Source organism: Oncorhynchus mykiss, chromosome 6 (assembly GCF_057628025.1).
Source record: "Oncorhynchus mykiss isolate SJ-2025 chromosome 6, ASM5762802v1, whole genome shotgun sequence".
Lineage (NCBI taxonomy): Eukaryota > Metazoa > Chordata > Actinopteri > Salmoniformes > Salmonidae > Oncorhynchus > Oncorhynchus mykiss.
This window is the reverse complement of record NC_143027.1, coordinates 79,527,024-79,550,000: the sequence shown is the minus strand read 5'-3', so window position 1 is coordinate 79,550,000 and position 22,977 is coordinate 79,527,024. Positions and strand designations below refer to the sequence as shown.

General features: G+C 50.2%; 1 protein-coding gene across 2 annotated transcripts in view; it reads right to left on the bottom strand.

The window, feature by feature from the left end:
- LOC110511859 (unconventional myosin-Va) overlaps positions 1-22,977 on the bottom strand; it is an 84,077-nt gene that overhangs the window by 9,236 nt on the left and 51,864 nt on the right. Inside the window, exons 12-29 of one of the 2 annotated variants that reach the window (XM_090238950.1) lie at positions 22,291-22,431; positions 22,019-22,144; positions 21,632-21,715; positions 18,232-18,384; positions 17,343-17,440; positions 16,860-17,055; positions 16,278-16,489; positions 14,655-14,811; positions 11,954-12,193; positions 11,575-11,823; positions 9,421-9,514; positions 7,492-7,640; positions 6,407-6,520; positions 6,008-6,142; positions 5,848-5,904; positions 5,362-5,589; positions 4,787-4,887; positions 3,762-3,818 (exon numbers count right to left, since the gene is read on the bottom strand). In XM_090238950.1, the coding sequence (XP_090095076.1) occupies positions 3,762-3,818; positions 4,787-4,887; positions 5,362-5,589; positions 5,848-5,904; positions 6,008-6,142; positions 6,407-6,520; positions 7,492-7,640; positions 9,421-9,514; positions 11,575-11,823; positions 11,954-12,193; positions 14,655-14,811; positions 16,278-16,489; positions 16,860-17,055; positions 17,343-17,440; positions 18,232-18,384; positions 21,632-21,715; positions 22,019-22,144; positions 22,291-22,431 (2,591 nt within the window). The remainder of the gene's footprint in view (positions 1-3,761; positions 3,819-4,786; positions 4,888-5,361; positions 5,590-5,847; positions 5,905-6,007; positions 6,143-6,406; positions 6,521-7,491; positions 7,641-9,420; positions 9,515-11,574; positions 11,824-11,953; positions 12,194-14,654; positions 14,812-16,277; positions 16,490-16,859; positions 17,056-17,342; positions 17,441-18,231; positions 18,385-21,631; positions 21,716-22,018; positions 22,145-22,290; positions 22,432-22,977) is intronic. The other variant, XM_090238949.1, reaches the window with a different exon arrangement.

Below are 22,977 nucleotides of genomic sequence, written 5' to 3'. Positions count from 1 at the left end.
GATGGTGGACTAGAGGAGATGGGGTGGTGGTGGACTAGAGGAGATGGGGTGGTGGTGGACTAGAGGTGGGGTGGTGGACTAGAGGTGGGGTGGTGGTGGACTAGAGGAGGAGGGGTGGTGGTGGACTAGGGGAGGTGGGGTGGTGGTGGACTAGAGGAGGTGGGGTGGTGGTGGACTAGAGGAGGTGGGGTGATGATTGTGGGCTGGGGTGGTGGTGGACTAGAGGAGATGGGGTGGTGGTGGACTAGAGGAGGTGGGGCGGTGGTGGACTAGAGGAGGTGGGGCGGTGGTGGACTAGAAGAGGTGGGATGGTGGTGGACTAGAGGTGGGGTGGTGGACTAGAGGTGGGGTGGTGGACTAGAGGAGGTGGGATGGTGGTGGACAAGAGGAGGAGGGGTGATGGTGGACTAGAGGAGATGGGGTGGTGGTGGACTAGAGGTGGGGTGGTGGACTAGAGGTGGGGTGGTGGTGGACTAGAGGAGGAGGGGTGATGGTGGACTAGAGGAGATGGGGTGGTGGTGGACTAGAGGAGATGGGGTGGTGGTGGACTAGAGGTGGGGTGGTGGACTAGAGGTGGGGTGGTGGTGGACTAGAGGAGGTGGGGTGGTGGACTAGAGGTGGGGTGGTGGACTAGAGGAGGAGGGATGATGGTGGACTAGAGGAGGTGGGGTGGTGGACTAGAGGAGATGGGGTGGTGGTGGACTAGAGGTGGGGTGGTGGACTAGAGGAGGTGGGGTGGTGGTGGACTAGAGGAGGTGGGGTGGTGGTGGACTAGAGGAGGTGGGGTGGTGGTGGACTAGAGGAGATGGGGTGGTGGTGGACTAGAGGTGGGGTGGTGGACTAGAGGAGGTGGGGTGGTGGTGGACTAGAGGAGGAGGGATGATGGTGGACTAGAGGAGGTGGGGTGGTGGTGGACTAGAGGAGGTGGGGTGGTGGTGGACTAGAGGAGGAGGGGTGGTGGTGGACTAGAGGAGGTGGGGTGGTGGTGGACTAGAGGAGGTGGGGTGATGATTGTGGGCTGGGGTGGTGGTAGACTAGGGGAGCTGGGGTGGTGGTGGACTAGAGGAGGTGGGGTGGTGGTGGACTAGGGGAGGTGGGGTGGTCGTGGACTAGAGGAGGTGAGGTGATGATTGTGGGCTGGGGTGGTGGTGGACTAGGGGAGCTGGGGTGGTGGTGGACTAGGGGAACTGGGGTGGTGGTGGACTAGAGGAGGTGAGGTGATGATTGTGGGCTGGGGTGGTGGTGGACTAGGGGAGCTGGGGTGGTGGTGGACTAGAGGAGGTGGGGTGGTGGTGGACTAGGGGAGGTGGGGTGATGCAGTCTCATGCTATGTGTGTGTCAGCTTGTTGTGCTTAGTATTCTGAATCTATGTGTGTTTAGAACAGGGATTGGAACCAGTTCAGGGAACAGAACCGACAACTGGAAAATATACATATTTCAAGGAACAGAATCAGAACAAAAGTGACCTATACTGCTCCGGAACAGAACCATTATTTTAAAAGCATGGAACCGGTTAATAACGTTATTTTATTTTCCATGCATTGTTTGTCAGTCGCACAAAAAACGTAACAAAGTGCATATTCAAAGCCTCACACTCTGTCACTAAGAAATGTGTTCCTGTGTTCGCCTGACAGAAAAGTGTTCCAGTGTCCGCCTGACAGAAAAGTGTTCCTGTGTTCGCCTGACAGAAAAGTGTTCCAGTGTCCGCCTGACAGAAAAGTGTTCCAGTGTCCGCCTGACAGAAAAGTGTTCCAGTGTCCGCCTGACAGAAAAGTGTTCCAGTGTCCGCCTGACAGAAAAGTGTTCCAGTGTCCGCCTGACAGAAAAGTGTTCCAGTGTCCGCCTGACAGAAAAGTGTTCCAGTGTCCGCCTGACAGAAAAGTGTTCCAGTGTCCGCCTGACAGAAAAGTGTTCCAGTGTCCGCCTGACAGAAAAGTGTTCCAGTGTCCGCCTGACAGAAAAGTGTTCCAGTGTCCGCCTGACAGAAAAGTGTTCCAGTGTTCGCCTGACAGAAAAGTGTTCCAGTGTTCGCCTGACAGAAAAGTGTTCCAGTGTCCGCCTGACAGAAAAGTGTTCCAGTGTCCACCTGACAGAAAAGTGTTCCAGTGTTCGCCTGACAGAAAAGTGTTCCAGTGTCCGCCTGACAGAAAAGTGTTCCAGTGTCCGCCTGACAGAAAAGTGTTCCAGTGTTCGCCTGACAGAAAAGTGTTCCAGTGTTCGCCTGACAGAAAAGTGTTCCAGTGTCCGCCTGACAGAAAAGTGTTCCAGTGTCCGCCTGACAGAAAAGTGTTCCAGTGTCCGCCTGACAGAAAAGTGTTTCAGTGTCCGCCTGACAGAAAAGTGTTCCAGTGTCCGCCTGACAGAAAAGTGTTCCAGTGTGCGCCTGACAGAAAAGTGTTCCAGTGTCCGCCTGACAGAAAAGTGTTCCAGTGTGCGTGTGTGTAGGCTACCTGCCCCCTCCCCTCTGAAGCATAGTCTAGTAGCCTACTGACGTTACAAGTCTGATTCAGAAATTAGGGAGAGAGATTTACAATCAGAGAAGAATGGATTAACCTTTTCAATGCTAATTAAGGATACTATACTCACATTTCACATTGGATTTACTAAGTACAAAAAGGTAAAAGGTGTTTTTATTTGAATTCTGGTGCCGCTCTGGACATACCAGCTAGCTGGTCCAGTGTTAAGACAACTTTCTGAAGTTCAAAGACATTCAAAGTTCCTTCATAAAAGCCGCTCTTCCGAAGGTATAATTCTGTGGGCCTAATTCAGATGATGCATGTCATAACAACAAGATGCCCACCGTTTCAAGCCAACCCTCCTCCACCCTCTCTCGCTCTCTCCCCACACGGAAAATGTCAGTCTCATCCAACGCCCTACATTCGTCTGTCCAATGCATGTAAACCGCTTGCCCGCTCCATAGCAAGCTGCTATATCCTCACTGATTGGTGAAGTAACTTAATGTCGAGCTAAATGTTTTTAAAAAAGTCAATTTCAGAGGTTTATAAAGGAACAGAAAGGAATTATATTAATCTTTGCTTTTTTTTGGCTTCGAACCAGTTCAGAACTTTTTTTGGGGTTCGAACCGGTTCTGGTTCTAGTCAGAACAAAACAATTGGAAAATAATTTTGGTTCCAACCCCTGGTAGAGAACAAGCAATGAAATGACAAGGATTCTTAACGCAACGTAACACACAGGGTGGTAGCAACATGATGGAACTAACAAAACACAACACAGGGAAACACACGGTTGGTAAAGATGCAGGTTTGGTTCCATGCAGAAGACATTTCATAGGAGCTGATTAGTAATTAAGAGTCTGTGCATCATTCATGCCTAACCTTCAACCCATACGGAGGCTAACCTAGTTTAGCTTCAACATACTAGATTACCAATGCTATGTAGGCTAACCTAGCTTAGCTTAATTACCATGCTAGTTCGATGACCAATATTACGCAGGCTAACCTAGCTTAGCGTCATCATCATACCAATTAGCAGGCAGCTTACGCCGCCTTCACCACTTACAGTACAGTACAGGTTAGGCATCGCCCGGCGTGCAAAACAAGCAGACCCATTGCTACTGAAGCAAATCTAGTTTTATCACCTACTTAATATATCATTAATATAGATTCAACATCAGCCAGCCATCATCAACTATATTATCCTATCCAATAAAAAGCCTCCGCTCAGTCTTGCTCAATCCCCATTGGTCAGCATGGCCACGCATGCTCCGCCACACGATGCAAAGGACACATCTGATTGGTTACCTGAGCCGATTTAGGAGCTCATTGGCTTCTAGTGGTTTACGCAAGAACCTGGGAGATCTGCGCACAACAGAGAGAGGAGTTCACACACACAGTTCTCAAACACATACAGATCTCACACACACTGAGTGTACTCATGGAGTACATCAGACATACTGGTGGGGAGCTTGTACTGTAATGAGTCCTCTGTGGAACTCTGGGGGAGGAAGGGAAAGGTAAAGAGGGAAGGGGGTGACAGACAGAAGCAGATAGAGGGGAGGGAAAGGTAAAGAGGGAAGGGAGTGACAGACAGAAGGAGATAGAGGGGAGAGAAAGGTAAAGAGGGAAGGGGGTGACAGACAGAAGGAGATAGAGGGGAGAGAAAGGTAAAGAGGGAAGGGAGTGACAGACAGAAGGAGATAGAGGGGAGGGAAAGGTAAAGAGAGAAGGGGGTGACAGACAGAAGGAGATAGAGGGGAGAGAAAGGTAAAGAGAGAAGGGAGTGACAGACAGAAGGAGATAGAGGGGAGAGAAAGGTAAAGAGGGAAGGGGGTGACAGACAGAAGGAGATAGAGGTGAGGGAAAGGTAAAGAGAGAAGGGAGTGACAGACAGAAGGAGATAGAGGGGAGGGAAAGGTAAAGAGGGAAGGGGGTGACAGACAGAAGGAGATAGAGGGGAGAGAAAGGTAAAGAGGGAAGGGAGTGACAGACAGAAGGAGATAGAGGGGAGAGAAAGGTAAAGAGAGAAGGGGGTGACAGACAGAAGGAGATAGAGGGGAGAGAAAGGTAAAGAGGGAAGGGAGTGACAGACAGAAGGAGATAGAGGGGAGGGAAAGGTAAAGAGGGAAGGGAGTGACAGACAGAAGGAGATAGAGGGGAGAGAAAGCAAAAGAGAAAGCGAAAGAGAGAAAGGGAGAGAGAAAGTGAGAAGGAGAGGGAAAGCGAAGAGAAGGGGAGAGAGAGAAAGCGAGAGAGATTGAGGAGATACAGAGAGGAGATAGAGGGATGGGGAGGGAAAGTGAAAAAGAGAGAGAGAAAGAGAGTTGTACCTGTTGGTCTCTTTGAGTCCTAGATAAGCCTGAGTGATTGCACCAGAGTCCTTCATCTTATGGACATCCTCTGCATAGTGCACTGGCTCTGTCATCGTCTCCTGGAGAGAGGGATGACACGGAGGGGGATGAGAGAGAAAGAGGAAAATAACCACATTCACATGTAGAGAAGACACAACAGAGCATCAGGCAGAGAACAGAGAGAAGACACTATTATTCCACGTGAATCTTGACCCATCCAGTATTGTGAATCTAAAGACCATACATATGGTGGTGTTACATGCAAATAAATCAGTGGCACGTGTGTATGTGTTTAAGCTAGTCATTCCCAGAACATGCAGTCAGCAGAGTTCTAGTACCTTCTCATCCTTTAGGAAGGCATGGCAGGAGAGAGAAGAGAGAGAGGGAGAGAAGGAGAGAAGAGACTGGAGTGTTAGAAGCATTGATAGTGCAGTGGACAGACATGAAAAGGTTTCAAGTGTGTGTATATATGTGTATATATCTATATCTGTGAGACTGTGTGCATAAATGCGTGTCTGTGCACATGTCCGTGTGTGTCCCTCCATGTCTCCTACCTTGTGCTGCATGGCCTCCTTCTGTGAGACCAGTTGAGATCGTAGAATCAACACCTCCTCTTTCCGCACCTCCAGCTCCTCGCACGAGGAGTTCAGTTGGTCCATGAGAACTTTGTAGGGTGGACTTCCTGGTGCCCCCGCCCCAGCGCCTGCATTACCCAGCAGGCTCTGCCTCATGGCGGTCAGGTCATGCTTCAACTTCTTGTTCTCGGAATCCAGCTCCTGGCGCTGTGGATTAAAGATGTTAATACACACCCATAGAGACGGCAATGTCAACGCTAAAATGGGTTATATCCATCTAGAGATCTCTAACCATCTATGTATACAACACACTCACCCAGACAAATCCAGTCCCAAATCTACCCCTAGCCCCGTGATGGGCAACTGGCGGCCCCCGGGGCCCTTGAGTCACGAGCTGTTGCCCACCTAAGTCCTATCCCCTACCCACTACCGTAGATATGAGTAGATTGGATATCTATACAATACCTTGAGAGACTCGTACTCCAGTTCTGCTCCACGTGATTTCTTATGCTCCTCATCATCCTGACAGACGGAGAGGTCCGACAGTAAAGTAAGACAGACTGTGGTTGTAATACAGTAATATAGCATAGTATTGTAGTAATATTGTGTAGTACTGTGGCTGTACCCTGACTCTAGCCCGCTGGAACTGGTCCTCCTTGTTTTCTAGCTCGTTGCGGAGAGAGGATTTCTCCTGCTCCAGCTCGGTTACGCGCTTCTGCAGCTTCAGAGTCAGAGACGTGTCCATGCCCCGGGTCACATCCTGTCACAACAGGAAGTGAGGTCAGAGACAGAAATGACACTGACAGGCGGAGCTTTGGGGCATCGTCATGGGCATTAAAGACATTAGCTGTCAATACTAAAACATTACAGAAAGTGTTTTACTGAATGACGACCAATTCTGCAGGGTTGTAGTTGTAATAACTGTTAAAATAACTACAGAACAGGTTGAAGCAACATTAACACATTTTTTATAACATTTTCTAATGGTGAGAGGAAGTTTCTGTCTAAGTCCCGTCCCACTCACTTCTCCATGTCGGGAACTTTCTTCTGATTCGGCGAACTCTGAGTTGTAGGTGCACTCTGATCCGTTGCTGCTGTGGGTGGAGTCTGTTCTCCTGTGGCCGGGCTTGGGCACGCTCTGGAGAAAGGAGGGGCAAGGGGACTTTAGTGTGTGTTTGTGGTGTGGTGTGGTGCAGTGTGTTTGTTTGGTGTGTGTGCGTTTAGTATGGTGGGGCAGTGTGGCGTGTGTGTAAGTGTGTGTGGTCTGGTTCGGTCCAGTGTTTGTGAGTGTGTGTGGTCTGGTTCGGTCCAGTGTTTGTGAGTGTGTGTGTGGTCTGGTTCGGTCCAGTGTTTGTGAGTGTGTGTGGTCTGGTTCGGTCCAGTGTTTGTGAGTGTGTGTGGTCTGGTTCGGTCCAGTGTTTGTGAGTGTGTGTGGTCTGGTTCGGTCCAGTATTTGTGAGTGTGTGTGGTCTGGTTCGGTCCAGTGTTTGTGAGTGTGTGTGGTCTGGTTCGGTCCAGTGTTTGTGAGTGTGTGTGGTCTGGTTCGGTCCAGTGTTTGTGAGTGTGTGTGGTCTGGTTCGGTCCAGTGTTTGTGAGTGTGTGTGGTCTGGTTCGGTCCAGTGTTTGTGAGTGTGAGTGGTCTGGTTCGGTCCAGTGTTTGTGAGTGTGTGTGTTCTGGTTCGGTCCAGTGTTTGTGAGTGTGTGTGTTCTGGTTTGGTCCAGTGTTTGTGAGTGTGAGTGGTCTGGTTCGGTCCAGTGTTTGTGAGTGTGAGTGGTCTGGTTCGGTTCAGTGTTTGTGAGTGTGTGTGTTCTGGTTCGGTTCAGTGTTTGTGAGTGTGAGTGGTCTGGTTCGGTCCAGTGTTTGTGAGTGTGAGTGGTCTGGTTCGGTTCAGTGTTTGTGAGTGTGTGTGTTCTGGTTTGGTCCAGTGTTTGTGAGTGTGTGTGTTCTGGTTCGGTCCAGTGTTTGTGAGTGTGTGTGTTCTGGTTCGGTCCAGTGTTTGTGAGTGTGTGTGTTCTGGTTTGGTCCAGTGTTTGTGAGTGTGTGTGTTCTGGTTTGGTCCAGTGTTTGTGAGTGTGAAATTGTTGACATGCTATGCGTTAGCCTCCTACCACAGAGAGAGTGATTTCTTCCTTGAGGTCGTCGTAGCGTTCCTCCAGTCTCAGGTGTTCTGTTAGGAGGTTCTGGTAGCGAGACCTCTCCTCGTTCAGATCGCTCTCCAACTGCTGAGTCTCCTCCGCTAATGCACGAGTCATTTTCTCTGAAAGGGGGAGGAGGTGGAGGAGATGGGGAGGAGAGAGCACAGAGAGAAGAAGGGAAAGGGGGAGGTGGAGGAGATGGGGAGGAGAGAGCACAGAGAGAAGAAGGGAAAGGGGGAGGTGGAGGAGATGGGGAGGAGAGAGCACAGAGAGAAGAAGGGAAAGGGGGAGGAGGTGGGGAGGAGAGAGCACAGAGAGAAGAAGGGAAAGGGGGAGGAGGTGGGGAGGAGGTGGGGAGGAGAGAGCACAGAGAGAAGGGAAAGGGGGAGGAGGTGGGGAGGAGAGAGCACAGAGAGAAGAAGGGAAAGGGGGAGGAGGTGGGGAGGAGGTGGGGAGGAGAGAGCACAGAGAGAAGAAGGGAAAGGGGGAGGAGGTGGGGAGGAGAGAGCACAGAGAGAAGAAGGGAAAGGGGAGGAGGTGGAGGAGATGGGGAGGAGAGAGCACAGAGAGAAGAAGGGAAAGGGGGAGGTGGAGGAGATGGGGAGGAGAGAGCACAGAGAGAAGAAGGGAAAGGGGGAGGTGGAGGAGATGGGGAGGAGAGAGCACAGAGAGAAGAAGGGAAAGGGGGAGGAGGTGGGGAGGAGAGAGCACAGAGAGAAGAAGGGAAAGGGGGAGGAGGTGGGGAGGAGGTGGGGAGGAGAGAGCACAGAGAGAAGGGAAAGGGGGAGGAGGTGGGGAGGAGAGAGCACAGAGAGAAGAAGGGAAAGGGGGAGGAGGTGGGGAGGAGGTGGGGAGGAGAGAGCACAGAGAGAAGAAGGGAAAGGGGGAGGAGGTGGGGAGGAGAGAGCACAGAGAGAAGAAGGGAAAGGGGAGGAGGTGGGGAGGAGAGAGCACAGAGAGAAGAAGGGAAAGGGGGAGGTGGAGGAGATGGGGAGGAGAGAGCAGAGAGAAGAAGGGAAAGGGGGAGGTAGAGGAGATGGGGAGGAGAGAGCACAGAGAGAAGAAGGGAAAGGGGGAGGTGGAGGAGATGGGGAGGAGAGAGCAGAGAGAAGAAGGGAAAGGGGGAGGTGGAGGAGATGGGGAGGAGAGAGCAGAGAGAAGAAGGGAAAGGGGGAGGTAGAGGAGATGGGGAGGAGAGAGCACAGAGAGAAGAAGGGAAAGGGGGAGGTGGTGGGGAGGAGAGAGCACAGAGAGAAGAAGGGAAAGGGGGAGGAGGTGGGGAGGAGAGAGCACAGAGAGAAGAAGGGAAAGGGGGAGGAGGTGGGGAGGAGAGAGCACAGAGAGAAGAAGGGAAAGGGGGAGGAGGTGGGGAGGAGAGAGCACAGAGAGAAGAAGGGAAAGGGGGAGGTGGAGGAGATGGGGAGGAGAGAGCACAGAGAGAAGAAGGGAAAGGGGGAGGTGGAGGAGATGGGGAGGAGAGAGCACAGAGAGAAGAAGGGAAAGGGGGAGGAGGTGGGGAGGAGAGAGCACAGAGAGAAGAAGGGAAAGGGGGAGGTGAAGGAGATGGGGAGGAGAGAGCAGAGAGAAGAAGGGAAAGGGGGAGGTGGAGGAGATGGGGAGGAGAGAGCAGAGAGAAGAAGGGAAAGGGGGAAGTAGAGGAGATGGGAGGAGAGAGCACAGAGAGAAGAAGGGAAAGGGGGAGGAGATAGCACAGAGAGAAGAAGGGAAAGGAGAGAGAGAGAGGAGAAAGAAGTTCAGCACGTGTGGGGAGCGTATCATCAATTCTCTGTATGGAACTTCAACAATGAGTGTGATTGGTCTAAAAGTATTTTACGGAATGTGATTGGTCTAAATATAGTAACAGTGAACATGATTGGTCTAAAGCTAGTGAATGGTTGGTACCTGTCATCTGCTGGCTCTGTTCCTTGATCATTCGGTTCAGGTCGTCTTTCTCTGTCTTCAGCAGACCATTCTGCTGCTTCAGCTCTGCTACCATCTTCACACACAGGAGAAAATACTTAAATCAAGTCTACCACAGCCTATTGTTCCAGTAATCCATCTGAGAACACTAGCAGATCTGGGTCAAATAGTTTCAAATACTTAAAGGTGCACTTGATTTGCTGGACCAGTGTGCAGAGTTGGGGGCGTTTCAGAACATTTCCATTGGTCTTCAGTATTTGACAGATGTTCTGTATCTGACTCAGGTCTGGACTGCAAGGACATTGGGGTTTAGTTGATATCACTGGGCTTCTGGAGGACTGCTCTACTGTACTGCACAGCTAGCACTAGTCTACCTGCTATTAACTACACAACCACATGAGTCTACCTGTCTAACCTACACACCCACAGTACACTAGCCTTCCTGTCTCACCTACACACCCACACTACACTAGCCTACCTGTCTCACCTACGGTACATTAGTCTACCTGTCTCACCTGCACACCCACACTACACTAGCCTACCTGTCTCACCTACGGTACATTAGCCTACCTGTCTCACCTACACACCCATACCACAGCCGTGGCCAAAAGTTTTGAGAATGACACAAATATAAATTTTCACAAAGTCTGCTGCCTCAGTCTGTATGATGCAATTTGCATATTCTCCAGAATGTTATGAATAGTGATCAGATGAATTGCAAAGTCCCTCTTTGCCATGCAAATGAACTGAATCCCCAAAAAAACATTTCCACTGGATTTCAGCCCTGCCACAAAAGGACCAGCTGACATCATGTCAGTGATTCTCTCGTTAACACAGGTGTGAGTGTTGATGAAGACAAGGCTGGAGATCACTCTGTCATGCTGATTGAGTTTGAATAACAGACTGGATGCTTCAAAAGGAGGGTGGTGCTTGGAATCATTGTTCTTCCTCTGTCAACCATGGTTACTTGCAAGGAAACACGTGCCGTCATCATTGCTTTACACAAAAAGGGCTTCACAGGCAAGGATATTGCTGCCAGTAAGATTGCACCTAATTCAACCATTTATCAGATCATCAAGAACTGCAAGGAGAGCGGTTCAATTGTTGTGAAGAAGGCTTCAGGGCGCCCAAGAAAGTCCAGCAAGCGACAGGACCTTCTCCTAAAGTTGATTCAGCTGCGGGATCGGGGCACCACCAGTGCAGAGCTTGCTCAGGAATGTCAGCAGGCAGGTGTGAGTGCATCTGCACGCACAGTGAGGCAAAGACTTTTAGAGGATGGCCTGGTGTCAAGAAGGGCAGCAAAGAAGCCAGTTCTCTCCAGGAAAAACATCAGGGGCAGACTGATATTCTGCAAAAGGTACAGGGATTGGACTGCTGAGGACTGGGGTAAAGTCATTTTCCCTTTCCGATTGTTTGAGGCCTGTCTCACCTACACACCCACTACAATAGCCTACCTGTCTCACCTACACCACACTAGCCTACCTGGTTCATCTACAGAACCCACACTAGCCTACCTGTCTCACCTACACTAGTCTACCTGTCTCACCTACACACCCATACTACACTAGCCTACCTGTCTCACCTACACCACATTAGTCTACCTGTCTCACCTACACTACACTACCTGTCTCACCTACACACCCACACTACACTAGTCTACCTGTCTCACCTACACTACACTAGCCTACACTACACTAGCCTACCTGTCTCACCTACACTAGCCTACCTGTCTCACCTACACTACACTAGCCTACCTGTCTCACCTACACTAGTCTACCTGTCTCACCTACACTACACTAGTCTACCTGTCTCACCTACACACCCACACTACACTAGCCTACCTGTCTCACCTACACTACACTAGTCTACCGGTCTCACCTGCACCAAGGCAATGGCCTCCCAGCCCGCCATGTGCCCAGTCTGCAGTAGATTCCCCTGGGTCCTAAACCATTGAACCACGACACACATTACACATTCTTATACAAACTTGTCACACTTCTATAGGGCCACTATGGGAACGATGTATGAAAGGGAGCCATTTATCTGAAATATATCTGAGAAGTGATTGGAGGAGACAAGATGAAGAGATGACTAGAGTGAGCCCTTTTCTATCCCACCACCCTCCTCATCCCTCACCTTTTCCATCTCATCCCTGTACTTGGTAGCCCAGTCCTCAATGGTCTTCTTCTCTTTCTGGGTGGTGGTCAGCTCCTTCCTCAGCCTCTCCAGCTGCTCCAGAAGGGAAGTGACACGGTTGGCGTTGTTCTTGGCTTCCTCTTCTATCCCCTTCAGCTTAGACACCTCTACCTTCAGCTTCTCACTCTCCACCGCGTGGGACGTCTCCAGACAGTTCAGACGCTCGCTAGTCACACGGTTGTCTTTAGCCTGGGAGAGAGAGAGATCATGTTAATGTAATGTGTGAAGATGCATGTTCTATTCGAGCAGCCACTCTTGGAGGAGAGAGTTTGTTATCCAGCAGATCCAAAATGGCCGCCTGGTTTGTACAGAGCCCCACCTGTTCGTCTAACTTCCTCTGCAGCTGCATGATCTTATTCTCCATGCCAACGTTAAGTTTCTTGAAATGTTCAACGGAGCGGGCCTCGATTTTCAGCTTCTTCAGCTCTTTCTTGGCCTTCATCCTCCTGATGCAGCACTGCAGATAGACGATGGCTCGCAGGGAGCGCTTGTACCGCTGTCTGGCCAGCCAGCCACGCACGTGTTTCTGGATGAACACAGCTTTGTGGTTACGCAGCAACTGTGGAGAGAGAGGGAGAAAGAAAGAGTTAGTTCCTGTGAATGTAATGTGAGAATTCTGGTGTTCCTGAGCTCTAATTGGTCTCCTGGGCTTCATCTTTCTGTTAATCCACAACAACAGGAGATCTCTCTAGTGTCTACTCTTCTACCTAATATAACAGACAAGTGATGACAGAGACACAGAGAGAGAGAGAGAGAGAGAGAGAGAGAGAGAGAGGCATAGAGAGAGGGAGGCAGAGAGAGAGAGAGAGAGAGGCAGAGAGAGAGACAAACAGATGCACAGACAAACAGATATCCTGGCAGGGTCATGTTAAAGAGGTCAGCTGTGTGTGTCAGTCAGTGGGACAGTCCCTAACTACTGCCATGTCACCTGACCCTAACATGGCCCCAGTGACCAAAGAGACACCAGCCTAGTTCTCTCCTTAACTCCCAGTAACCAGAGACACCAGCCTAGTTCTCTCCCTAACTCTCAGTAACCAAAGAGACACCAGCCTAGTTCTCTCCCTAACACCCAGTAACCAGAGACACCAGCCTAGTTCCTTCCCTAACTCCCAGTAACCAGAGACACCAGCCTAGTTCTCTCCCTAACTCCCAGTAACCAAAGAGACACCAGCCTAGTTCTCTCCCTAATTCCCAGTAACCAGAGACACCAGTCTAGTTCTCTCCCTAACTCCCAGTAACCAGAGACACCAGCCTAGTTCTCTCCCTAACACCAAGTAACCAGAGACACCAGCCTCGTTCTCTCCCTAACACCCAGTAACCAGAGACACCAGCCAAGTTCTCTCTCTAACTCCCAGTAACCAGAGAGACACCAGCCTAGTTCTCTCCCTAACTCCCAGTAACCAGAGACACCAGCCTAGTTCTCTCCATAACACCAAGTAACCAGAGACACCAGCCTAGTTCTCTCCCTAACGCCCAGTAACCAGAGACACCAGCCTAGTTCTCTCCCTAACTCCCAGTAACCAGAGACACCAGCCTAGTTCTCTCCCTAACTCCCAGTAACCAGAGACACCAGCCTAGTTCTCTCCCTAACTCCCAGTAACCAGAGACACCAGCCTAGTTCTCTCCCTAACTCCCAGTAACCAGAGACACCAGCCTAGTTCTCTCCCTAACTCCCAGTAACCAGAGACACCAGCCTAGTTCTCTCCCTAACTCTCAGTAACCAAAGAGACACCAGCCTAGTTCTCTCCCTAACTCCCAGTAACCAGAGACACCAGCCTAGTTCTCTCCCTAACGCCCAGTAACCAGAGACACCAGCCTAGTTCTCTCCCTAACTCCCAGTAACCAGAGACACCAGCCTAGTTCTCTCCCTAACTCCCAGTAACCAGAGACACCAGCCTAGTTCTCTCCCTAACTCCCAGTAACCAGAGACACCAGCCTAGTTCTCTCCCTAACTCCCAGTAACCAGAGACACCAGCCTAGTTCCTTCCCTAACTCCCAGTAACCAGACACCAGCCTAGTTATCTCCCTAACTCCCAGTAACCAAAGAGACACCAGCCTAGTTCTCTCCCTAACTCCCAGTAACCAGAGACACCAGCCTAGTTCTCTCCCTAACTCCCAGTAACCAGAGACACCAGCCTAGTTCTCTCCCTAACACCAAGTAACCAGAGACACCAGCCTAGTTCTCTCCCTAACACCCAGTAACCAGAGACACCAGCCTAGTTCCTTCCCTAACTCCCAGTAACCAGAGACACCAGCCTAGTTCTCTCCCTAACTCCCAGTAACCAGAGACACCAGCCTAGTTCTCTCCCTAACACCAAGTAACCAGAGACACCAGCCTAGTTCTCTCCCTAACACCCAGTAACCAGAGACACCAGCCAAGTTCTCTCTCTAACTCCCAGTAACCAGAGAGACACCAGCCTAGTTCTCTCCCTAACTCCCAGTAACCAGAGACACCAGCCTAGTTCTCTCCCTAACACCAAGTAACCAGAGACACCAGCCTAGTTCTCTCCCTAACACCCAGTAACCAGAGACACCAGCCTAGTTCTCTCTCTAACTCCCAGTAACCAGAGAGACACCAGCCTAGTTCTCTCCCTAACTCCCAATAACCAGAGACACCAGCCTAGTTCTCTCCTTAACTCCCAGTAACCAGAGAGACACCAACCTAGTTCTCTACCTAACACCCAGAGACACCAGCCTAGTTCTCTCCCTAACTCCCAGTAACCAGAGACACCAGCCTAGTTCTCTACCTAACTCCCAGTAACCAGAGAGACACCAGCCTAGTTTTCTCCCTAATTCACTGGGAGTGGTCCAGGTATGAGGGTGACCCAAGTCCATCCAACGTTGAACTGGGGTTATTTATAAACCACACTGCTGACAGACATGCAGGACAGCTGTGCTATTAGCTGGCAGTGCTAGGTGTGTGTGTTGGTTCTTCTATCCTAATCTCCACAAATGTCCCCCCACAAAGAGAGTAAAACAAGAAACATGTAGTGTGTGTGTATACTGTATGCATCTCTCACCCCTTGGTATTTCTGTCGGGCCATGTACGCTCTGAGGATAGTCTGCATGACCAGGGCAGCAGCCTGCTTCTGTAGGTACACTTTCCTCTGGACACACATCCTCTGGAACTTCTGGATAGTGATGGCTGCCAGGGTCTGACGCATGTACTTAACCAGACTGGGGGAGGGAGAGAGGCAGGGGGAGGGAGAGAGGCAGTGGAGAGAGAGAGGCAGGGGGAGAGAGAGGGGAGGGAGAGAGGCAGGGGGAGGGAGAGAGGCAGGGGGAGGGAGAGAGGCAGTGGAGAGATAGAGGCAGGGGGAGAGAGAGGGGAGGGAGAGTGGCAGGGGGAGGGAGAGAGGCAGGGGAGAGAGAGGCAGGGGGAGAGAGAGGGGAGGGAGAGAGGCAGGGGGAGGGAGAGAGGCAGGGGAGAGAGAGAGGCAGGGGAGAGAGAGAGGGGAGGCAGGGGAGAGAGTGAGAGGGGGACAGAGGAGGCAGGAGAGATAGAGGGGAGGGAGAGAGGCAGGGGAGAGCGAGAGAAGTGGGTCAGAGGAGGCAGGAGAGATAGAGAGGGGAGGGAGAGAGGCAGGGGAGAGAGTGAGAGAGGGGGACAGAGGAGGCAGGAGAGATAGAGAGAGGAGGGAGAGAGGCAGGGGAGAGCGAGAGGGGAGGCAGGAGAGAGTGAGAAGTGGGACAGAGGAGGCAGGAGAGATAGAGAGGGGAGGGAGAGAGGCAGGGGAGAGAGTGAGAGAGGGGGACAGAGGAGGCAGGAGAGAGAGAGGGGAGGGAGAGAGGCAGGGGGAGAGAGAAAGGGGAAGCAGGGGAGAGAGTGAGAGGGGGACAGAGGAGGCAGGAGAGATAGAGAGGGGAGGGAGAGAGGCAGGGGAGAGAGAGAGGGGAGGCAGGAGAGAGTGAGAGAGGGGGAGGCAGGAGAGAGAGAGAGGGGAGGCAGGAGAGAGGCAGGGGAGAGAGAGGGGGAGGCAGGAGAGAGTGAGAGAAGTGGGACAGAGGAGGCAGGAGAGATAGAGAGGGGAGGGAGAGAGGCAGGGGAGAGAGTGAGAGAGGGGGACAGAGGAGGCAGGAGAGATAGAGGGGGGAGGGAGAGAGGCAGGGGGAGAGAGAAAGGGGAGGCAGGGGAGAGAGTGAGAGGGGGACAGAGGAGGCAGGAGAGATAGAGAGGGGAGGGAGAGAGAGAGGCAGGGGAGAGAGAGATGGGAGGCAGGAGAGAGTGAGAGAGGGGGACAGAGGAGGCAGGAGAGAGAGAGAGGGGAGGCAGGAGAGAGGCAGGGGAGAGAGAGGGGGAGGCAGGAGAGAGTGAGAGAGGGGGACAGAGGAGGCAGGAGAGATAGAGAGGGGAGGCAGGAGAGCGAGAGAGAAGTGGAACAGAGGAGACAGAGGAGGTAGGGGAGAGAGAGAGAGTGTAGTCAGGGTAATTGGTGAAAAATGCTGTTGAATTACTATAATTTACCCACCAATAACCTCCAACTGATCCGATTAACAAATCAATCAAATCACAAATAGATATTTCTAAACAATTCTGACAATTCTGATTGGCTCCTTTTCAGGAAGTCATACAGTCTAAACTACTTTTATCTGCATGGTGATTGTCCAGAGGGTGCTGAGTGACAGGTGTATGCTCCACTGACCAGCGGGCCTGGTGTCCACGGGTGTATCTCTGGATGGTGATGGCAGCATGCTTCTTTCGGAGGTACTTCTTGCGTACCAGCCAGCAGCGGATGGTCTTCTGGATACGGACGCACGCCTTCCTCAGCTTATCAGCCCTCAGCTTCTCCAGGTAGGCAACCTGACCAGCCCTGAAGAAGATCTTAGTCTTACCAAACTGGTACTTGTCCTGGTCCTGGAGAGACAGAGAGAAACATCATGTTGTAGGGGATCAGTTTGAGCAAGGTGAGGTCCAGAACTGCTCATTTTGACCACATAAATCAGGGATGGGCAACTCCAGTTGGGGTCCTGATTGGTGTCACACTTTTGCCCCAGCTACCAAACCTGTCTCATCATGCAATTAGTTGAATCAGTTGGGTGTGCTAGGGATGGGGAGAATGTGTCTCACCCCTCCGGTCCCTCCGGCCCCCGAGGACTGGAGTTGACCATCTCTGACATAAATAGTTGGGACGGAAAGTGATGTGTAGATCTTTGATTATGCACAGTCTGATTGCAATGTAGTTGATCTCAAACAGGCCTGACCTCTAACCCCTGACCACTCATACCTGCACCAGTTTCTCCAGGACGTTCCTACAGGTCAGCCTCCTGTCCGACAGGACGTCCTTCTGCTTCATCAGAACCCGGTAACGACTGAAGAACTCCTGGTAGGTCCATCTGGATGGGAAGCCTGCGGCTGAGATGCGGATGGTCTCCAGAACACCACAGGCTCTGAGCTGCTGCACCGCTCGCTTAGGGTCAAACCTAAAGACAACATTCACCTAACGTTATGGTCAGACCCAAGCACAACATTCAGCTCAACCTAAAGACAACGTACACCTAACATTAGGGTCAAACTTAAAAGACAACATTCCACTAATGTTAGAGTCAAACCTGAAGACAACATTCACATAGTTAATCCAACCATACCAGCCAAACCTGGAGAGAACCATTCAGCCTCATGACATCACAATTCCATTCACCTAACATCATCTTGCCAAGTCAGATGGTACTATGGCAACTTTACCATAGAGAAGCATGCAGATACTTACGTGAAGGGGAACTTGAGGTCGTTGGGCTTGATGCAGCGAACATAGTGAGGAGTGGTTGCATTCAGAGTCTCCATCAACATAGCCAGAGAGTTCCGGAACTACAGGAGGAGAGGAGAGAGGGAGAAGAGAGGACAGAGACAGAGGAGAGAGAGAGAAGAGAGGAGAGAGGGAGAAGAGAGAGGGAGGAGAGAGGACAGAGACAGAGGAGAGAGGGAGGAGAGAGGACAGAGACAGAGGAGAGAGGGAGGAGAGAGGACAGAGACAGAGGAGAGAGGACAGAGACAGGGGAGAGAGGACAGAGCCAGAGGAGAGAGGGAGAAGAGAGGACAGAGAGAGAAGAGAGGACAGAGACAGAGGAGAGAGGGAGAAGAGAGGACAGAGACAGAGGAGAGAGGACAGAGACAGAGGAGAGGGAGAAGAGAGGAGAGAGGGAGAAGAGAGAGGGAGGAGAGAGGACAGAGACAGAGGAGAGAGGGAGGAGAGAGGACAGAGGAGAGAGGGAGGAGAGAGGACAGAGACAGAGGAGAGAGGGAGAAGAGAGGACAGAGACAGAGGAGAGAGGACAGAGAGAGGAGAGAGGACAGAGACAGAGGAGAGAAGGAGAAGAGAGGACAGAGACAGAGGAGAGAGGGAGAAGAGAGGACAGAGACAGAGGAGAGAGGACAGAGACAGAGACAGAGGAGAGAGGGAGAAGAGAGGACAGAGACAGAGGAGAGAGGACAGAGACAGAGGAGAGTGGGAGAAGAGAGGACAGAGACAGAGGAGAACGAGTAAAGAGAGGAGATTATTCAAGTCCTTCACTTTTACATCTCAGCTGTTCTGACTCTGGTTGGCAAGTCCCAACCCTGTTCTGAGTGTCCGTAGGTGTGTGTGTCTATGATCAGTCTACCTGGCAGCCAACAGTCTTCTTGTGCTCCTTGCTGCTTGCTCCAGATCTGACCTCTTTTGGTTTGACGCTGAGTCGTGTTCGACCTCCTGGAGCGGTCCCTGTTGGACTGGTCACTTTCTCCTCATCCTGAAACAGCTCCACTAGCAGGTCCAACTACACACATACATTATTGCAAATAAAACACTGTTCTTAATTGACACACATATATATACACAGTGGGGCAAAAAAGTATTTAGTCAGCCACCAATTTTGCAAGTTCTCCCACTTAAAAAGATGAGGCCTGTAATTTTCATCATAGGTACACTTCAACTATGACAGACAAAATGAGAAAAAATCCAGAAAATCACATTGTAGGATTATTAATGAATTTATTTGCAAATTATGGTGGAAAATAAGTATTTGGTTAATAACAAAAGTTTCTCAATACTTTGTTATATACCCTTTGTTGGCAATGACAGAGGTCAAACGTTTTCTCTAAGTCTTCACAAGTTTTTCACACACTGTTGCTGATATTTTGGCCCATTCCTCCATGCAGATCTCCTCTAGAGCAGTGATGTTTTGGGGCTGTTGCTGGGCAACATGTACTTTCAACTCCCTCCAAAGATTTTCTATGGGGTTGAGATCTGGAGACTGGCTAGGCCACTCCAGGACCTTGAAATGCTTCTTACGAAGCCACTCCTTCGTTGCCCGGGCGGTGTGTTTGGGATCATTGTCATGCTGAAAGACCCAGCCACGTTTCATCTTCAATGCCCTTGCTGATGGAAGGAGGTTTTCACTCAAAATCTCACGATACATGGCCCCATTCATTCTTTCCTTTACACGGATCAGTTGTCCTGGTCCCTTTGCAGAAAACAGCCCCAAAGCATGATGTTTCCACCCCCATGCTTCACAGTAGGTATGGTGGTCTTTGGATGCAACTCAGCATTCTTTGTCCTCCAAACACGACGAGTTGAGTTTTTACCAAAAAGTTATATTTAGTTTCATCTGACCATATGACATTCTCCCAATCTTCTTCTGGATCATCCAAATGCTCTCTAGCAAACTTCAGACGGGCCTGGACATGTACTGGCTTAAGCAGAGGGACACGTCTGGCACTGCAAGATTTGAGTCCCTGGCGGCGTAGTGTGTTACTGATGGTAGGCTTTGTTACTTTGGTCCCAGCTATCTACAGGTCATTCACTAGGTCCCCCCAGGTGGTTCTGGTATTTATGCTCACCGTTCTTGTGATCATTTTGACCCCACGGGGTGAGATCGAGGGAGATTATCAGTGGTCTTGTATGTCTTCCATTTCCTAATAATTGCTCCCACAGTTGATTTCTTCAAACCAAGCTGCTTACCTATTGCAGATTCAGTCTTCCCAGCCTGGTGCAGGTCTACAATTTTGTTTCTGGTGTCCTTTGACAGCTCTTTGGTCTTGGCCATAGTGGAGTTTGGAGTGTGACTGTTTGAGGTTGTGGACAGGTGTCTTTTATACTGATAACAAGTTCAAACAGGTGCCATTAATACAGGTAACGAGTGGAGGACAGAGGAGCCTCTTAAAGAAGAAGTTACAGGTCTGTGAGAGCCAGAAATCTTGCTTGTTTGTAGGTGACCAAATACTTATTTTCCACCATAATTTGCAAATAAATTCATAAAAAATCCTACAATGTGATTTTCTGGATTTTTTTTTCTCATTTTGTCTGTCATAGTTGAAGTTGATACCTATGATGAAAATTACAGGCCTCTCTCATCTTTTTAAGTGGGAGAACTTGCACAATTGGTGGCTGCCTAAATACTTTTTTGCCCCACTGTACATGACTTGTATAAATAAAAAGGTAACAGCAGCCAACAGACAGTTACGTCACAAACTTGCTAAGCTAATAGTTTGCATTGTTAACATGGGTATCTGGCTTATTCACACCATCCTGTCTATCTAAAATGGCAACAAAGAACATTGTACATGTTACAGTTCAAGGAGAAAGCGATTGGTTATTGTGTTCTCTGTATTGTGGTTGGTTAAGATGGGCCACGGCGCAGCCTCCAGTTCTGCAGCGTCCATTCAGCCTCACCCCCCCCCCACCCTGGGTCATCTCCAGTTCTGCAGCGTCCGTTCAGCCTCACCACCTCCCCACATACTTCAGTGCCATTTGAACTATTGTGAGACCACGGTGAGGAAGAATGAATGGTGTGGGTTAGAAGGTTGAGACAGAAAGAAATGAGGAGGGCAGCATGTTTACCTTTAGCTGTTAAACGGTTGTTGTCATGACGGGACAGACACGTGGGAAACACATGGAAAACAAACACAACGACAAAATAAAGATTCAACAAAAATGAAAGAAACCTAGGAATAGAAAATAATGACACACATCTAAAACATATTAAAAGTATAACTGATATAAAAGTAGAAATCCAAATCAAAGGGCCATCAGAACAGGCAGGGTAGGTGTCATGGTGTCTGCTGACCAAGGCTGTTTGTAATGATAACACGGGCTCTGAGCCGTCTCTTTGCTGATGGTAGCCACAGAAGGAATGTGTGTTTACTATCGACACAAACACACACAGAACCATGATGATGGGCAGGGTAGGTGTCATGGTGTCTGCTGACCAAGGCTGTTTGTAATGATAACACGGGCTCTGAGCCGTCTCTTTGCTGATGGTAGCCACAGAAGGAATGTGTGTTTACTATCGACACAAACACACACAGAACCATGATGATGGGTTGAAATGCTAGATTTCTATAGCTTCATTCTCATTAAAGAGTCATTATCACTTCTACACCATTACTTGTTAGTCAAGCTGGTTTCCATGGCAACATACACACACGCACACAGTATTGCCATGGATGATTGTTCCAGTGTAGTTAACCCTGTGTGTGTTTAAGGTGTTAGGGGTTAAAGGAGTGTTTTAACCCTTACCCCTCTCTGCTGCTGCTGGCCTCTACAACAGAACAACGGGCAGAGTGAGTCTTTATACACACACACACACACACACACACACACACACACACACACACACACACACACACACATGCATACACACACACTGCAAGGCCTATTTGGTGGAAAGAAAATGTCTCCAACTGTGTGCACATCATTACAACACAGACAGCAGAGGGTGCTGTTTCTCCTGACCTTCACTGGGTTGCCTGTCGGAGGTCATTCAGTGAGACAACAGACTGTCAAACATACGCACTAATGCGAAAGTCATCAAATATATGTGTGTTACCCATTGAACGTGCAGTGTGTGTGTGTTACCCATTGAACGTGCAGTGTGTGTGTGTTACCCATTGAACGTGCAGTGTGTGTGTGTTACCCATTGAACGTGCAGTGTGTGTGTGTTACCCATTGAACGTGCAGTGTGTGTCTGTTACCCATTGAACGTGCAGTGTGTGTGTGTGTGTGTGTTTGGCTGGGACACACACCTTGCTGGCCTTCAGGACATTGATCTGCTCTTCATTCACTGTGTCCTTGTTCTTCTCCAGAAAGCCATCACACTGGTACTGCACCTGGACACAACAGTTAGAAAATAAAGTCATTTTGCTGACACTTTAATCCAAAGTGATTTTCAGAAAATGTCAACTTTGACTCAGATTATCAATCAGAAATGTCAACTTTGACTCAGATTATCAATCAGAACTGTCAATTTTGACTCAGATTAATAATTTGACTCAGATTATCAATCAGAACAGCATTCATTTTATTCATAGAGTGACCCGCTCACTTCCCGCTCTCTGTAACCCGAGACTGAGACTAAAACAGAACTGAGCAGTACTGGGTCAGCCAAGACATCAACACACAGTGATCAGTACCTTGTCAGCGAAGTGCTGTATGATGAAGGCTTTGTTGGACATGCGAGGTTTCTCAAACAGAGAGCAGGTCTTCAGATGGGTGTTATACAGCTTCTGGGCCCACGAGTCATCTGAACCTTTAGGCATCTGGACACACAGAACACTGGTTCACACTAGTTACTCTGGATGTGTGTGTGTGTTATGGGTGTCTGTGTAAGTCCCTGCATTACGTATTTGTGTATGTATGCATGTATGTGTGCCTCTGCATTATGTGTGTGTGTGTGTGTGCCTACCTTGCACTCTTCATCCAGTAGGTCGAGTACCCCCATCTTGGCCTCTATGAGGTTGATACATGGCTGGTTATCATAGAAGTCTATCAGAGTCCAGGGAATCTGCTCCTTCAAATACTCCTCCTGCTCCAGCTTGAACACATGCTGTAGATAGGAGAGGAAAGGAGGGGAGGAGAGAAGAGAGGGGAGTGGAAAGGAGGGGAGAAGAGAGGGGAAAGGAAAGGGAAGAGGGCAGAGGAGAGGAGAGGGCAGAGAAAATGAGAGGGGAAGGGAGAGGGGAGAGGAAAGGGGAGGGGAGAGGTTGGGAGAAGGGGGAGGGAGAGGGGAGAGGAAAGGGGAGGGGAGAGGAAAGGAGAAGGGGGAGGGGAGAGGAAAGGAAAGGGGAGAGGAAAAGGGAGGGGAGAGGAAAGGGCAGAGGAAAGGAGAGGGCAGAGGAAATGAGAGGGGAAGGGAGAGGATGGGAGAAGGGGGAGGGAGAGGAAAGGAGAAGGGGGAGGGGAGAGGAAAGGAAAGGGGAGAGGAAAAGGGAGGGGAGAGGAAAGGGCAGAGGAAAGGAGAGGGCAGAGGAAAGGAGGGCAGAGGAAAGGAAAGAGGAGAGGAAAGGAAAGAGGAGAGGAAAAGGGAGGGGAGAGGGGAGGGGAGAGGAAAGGGGAGAGGAGAGGAAAGGGCAGAGGAAAGGAAAGGGGAGAG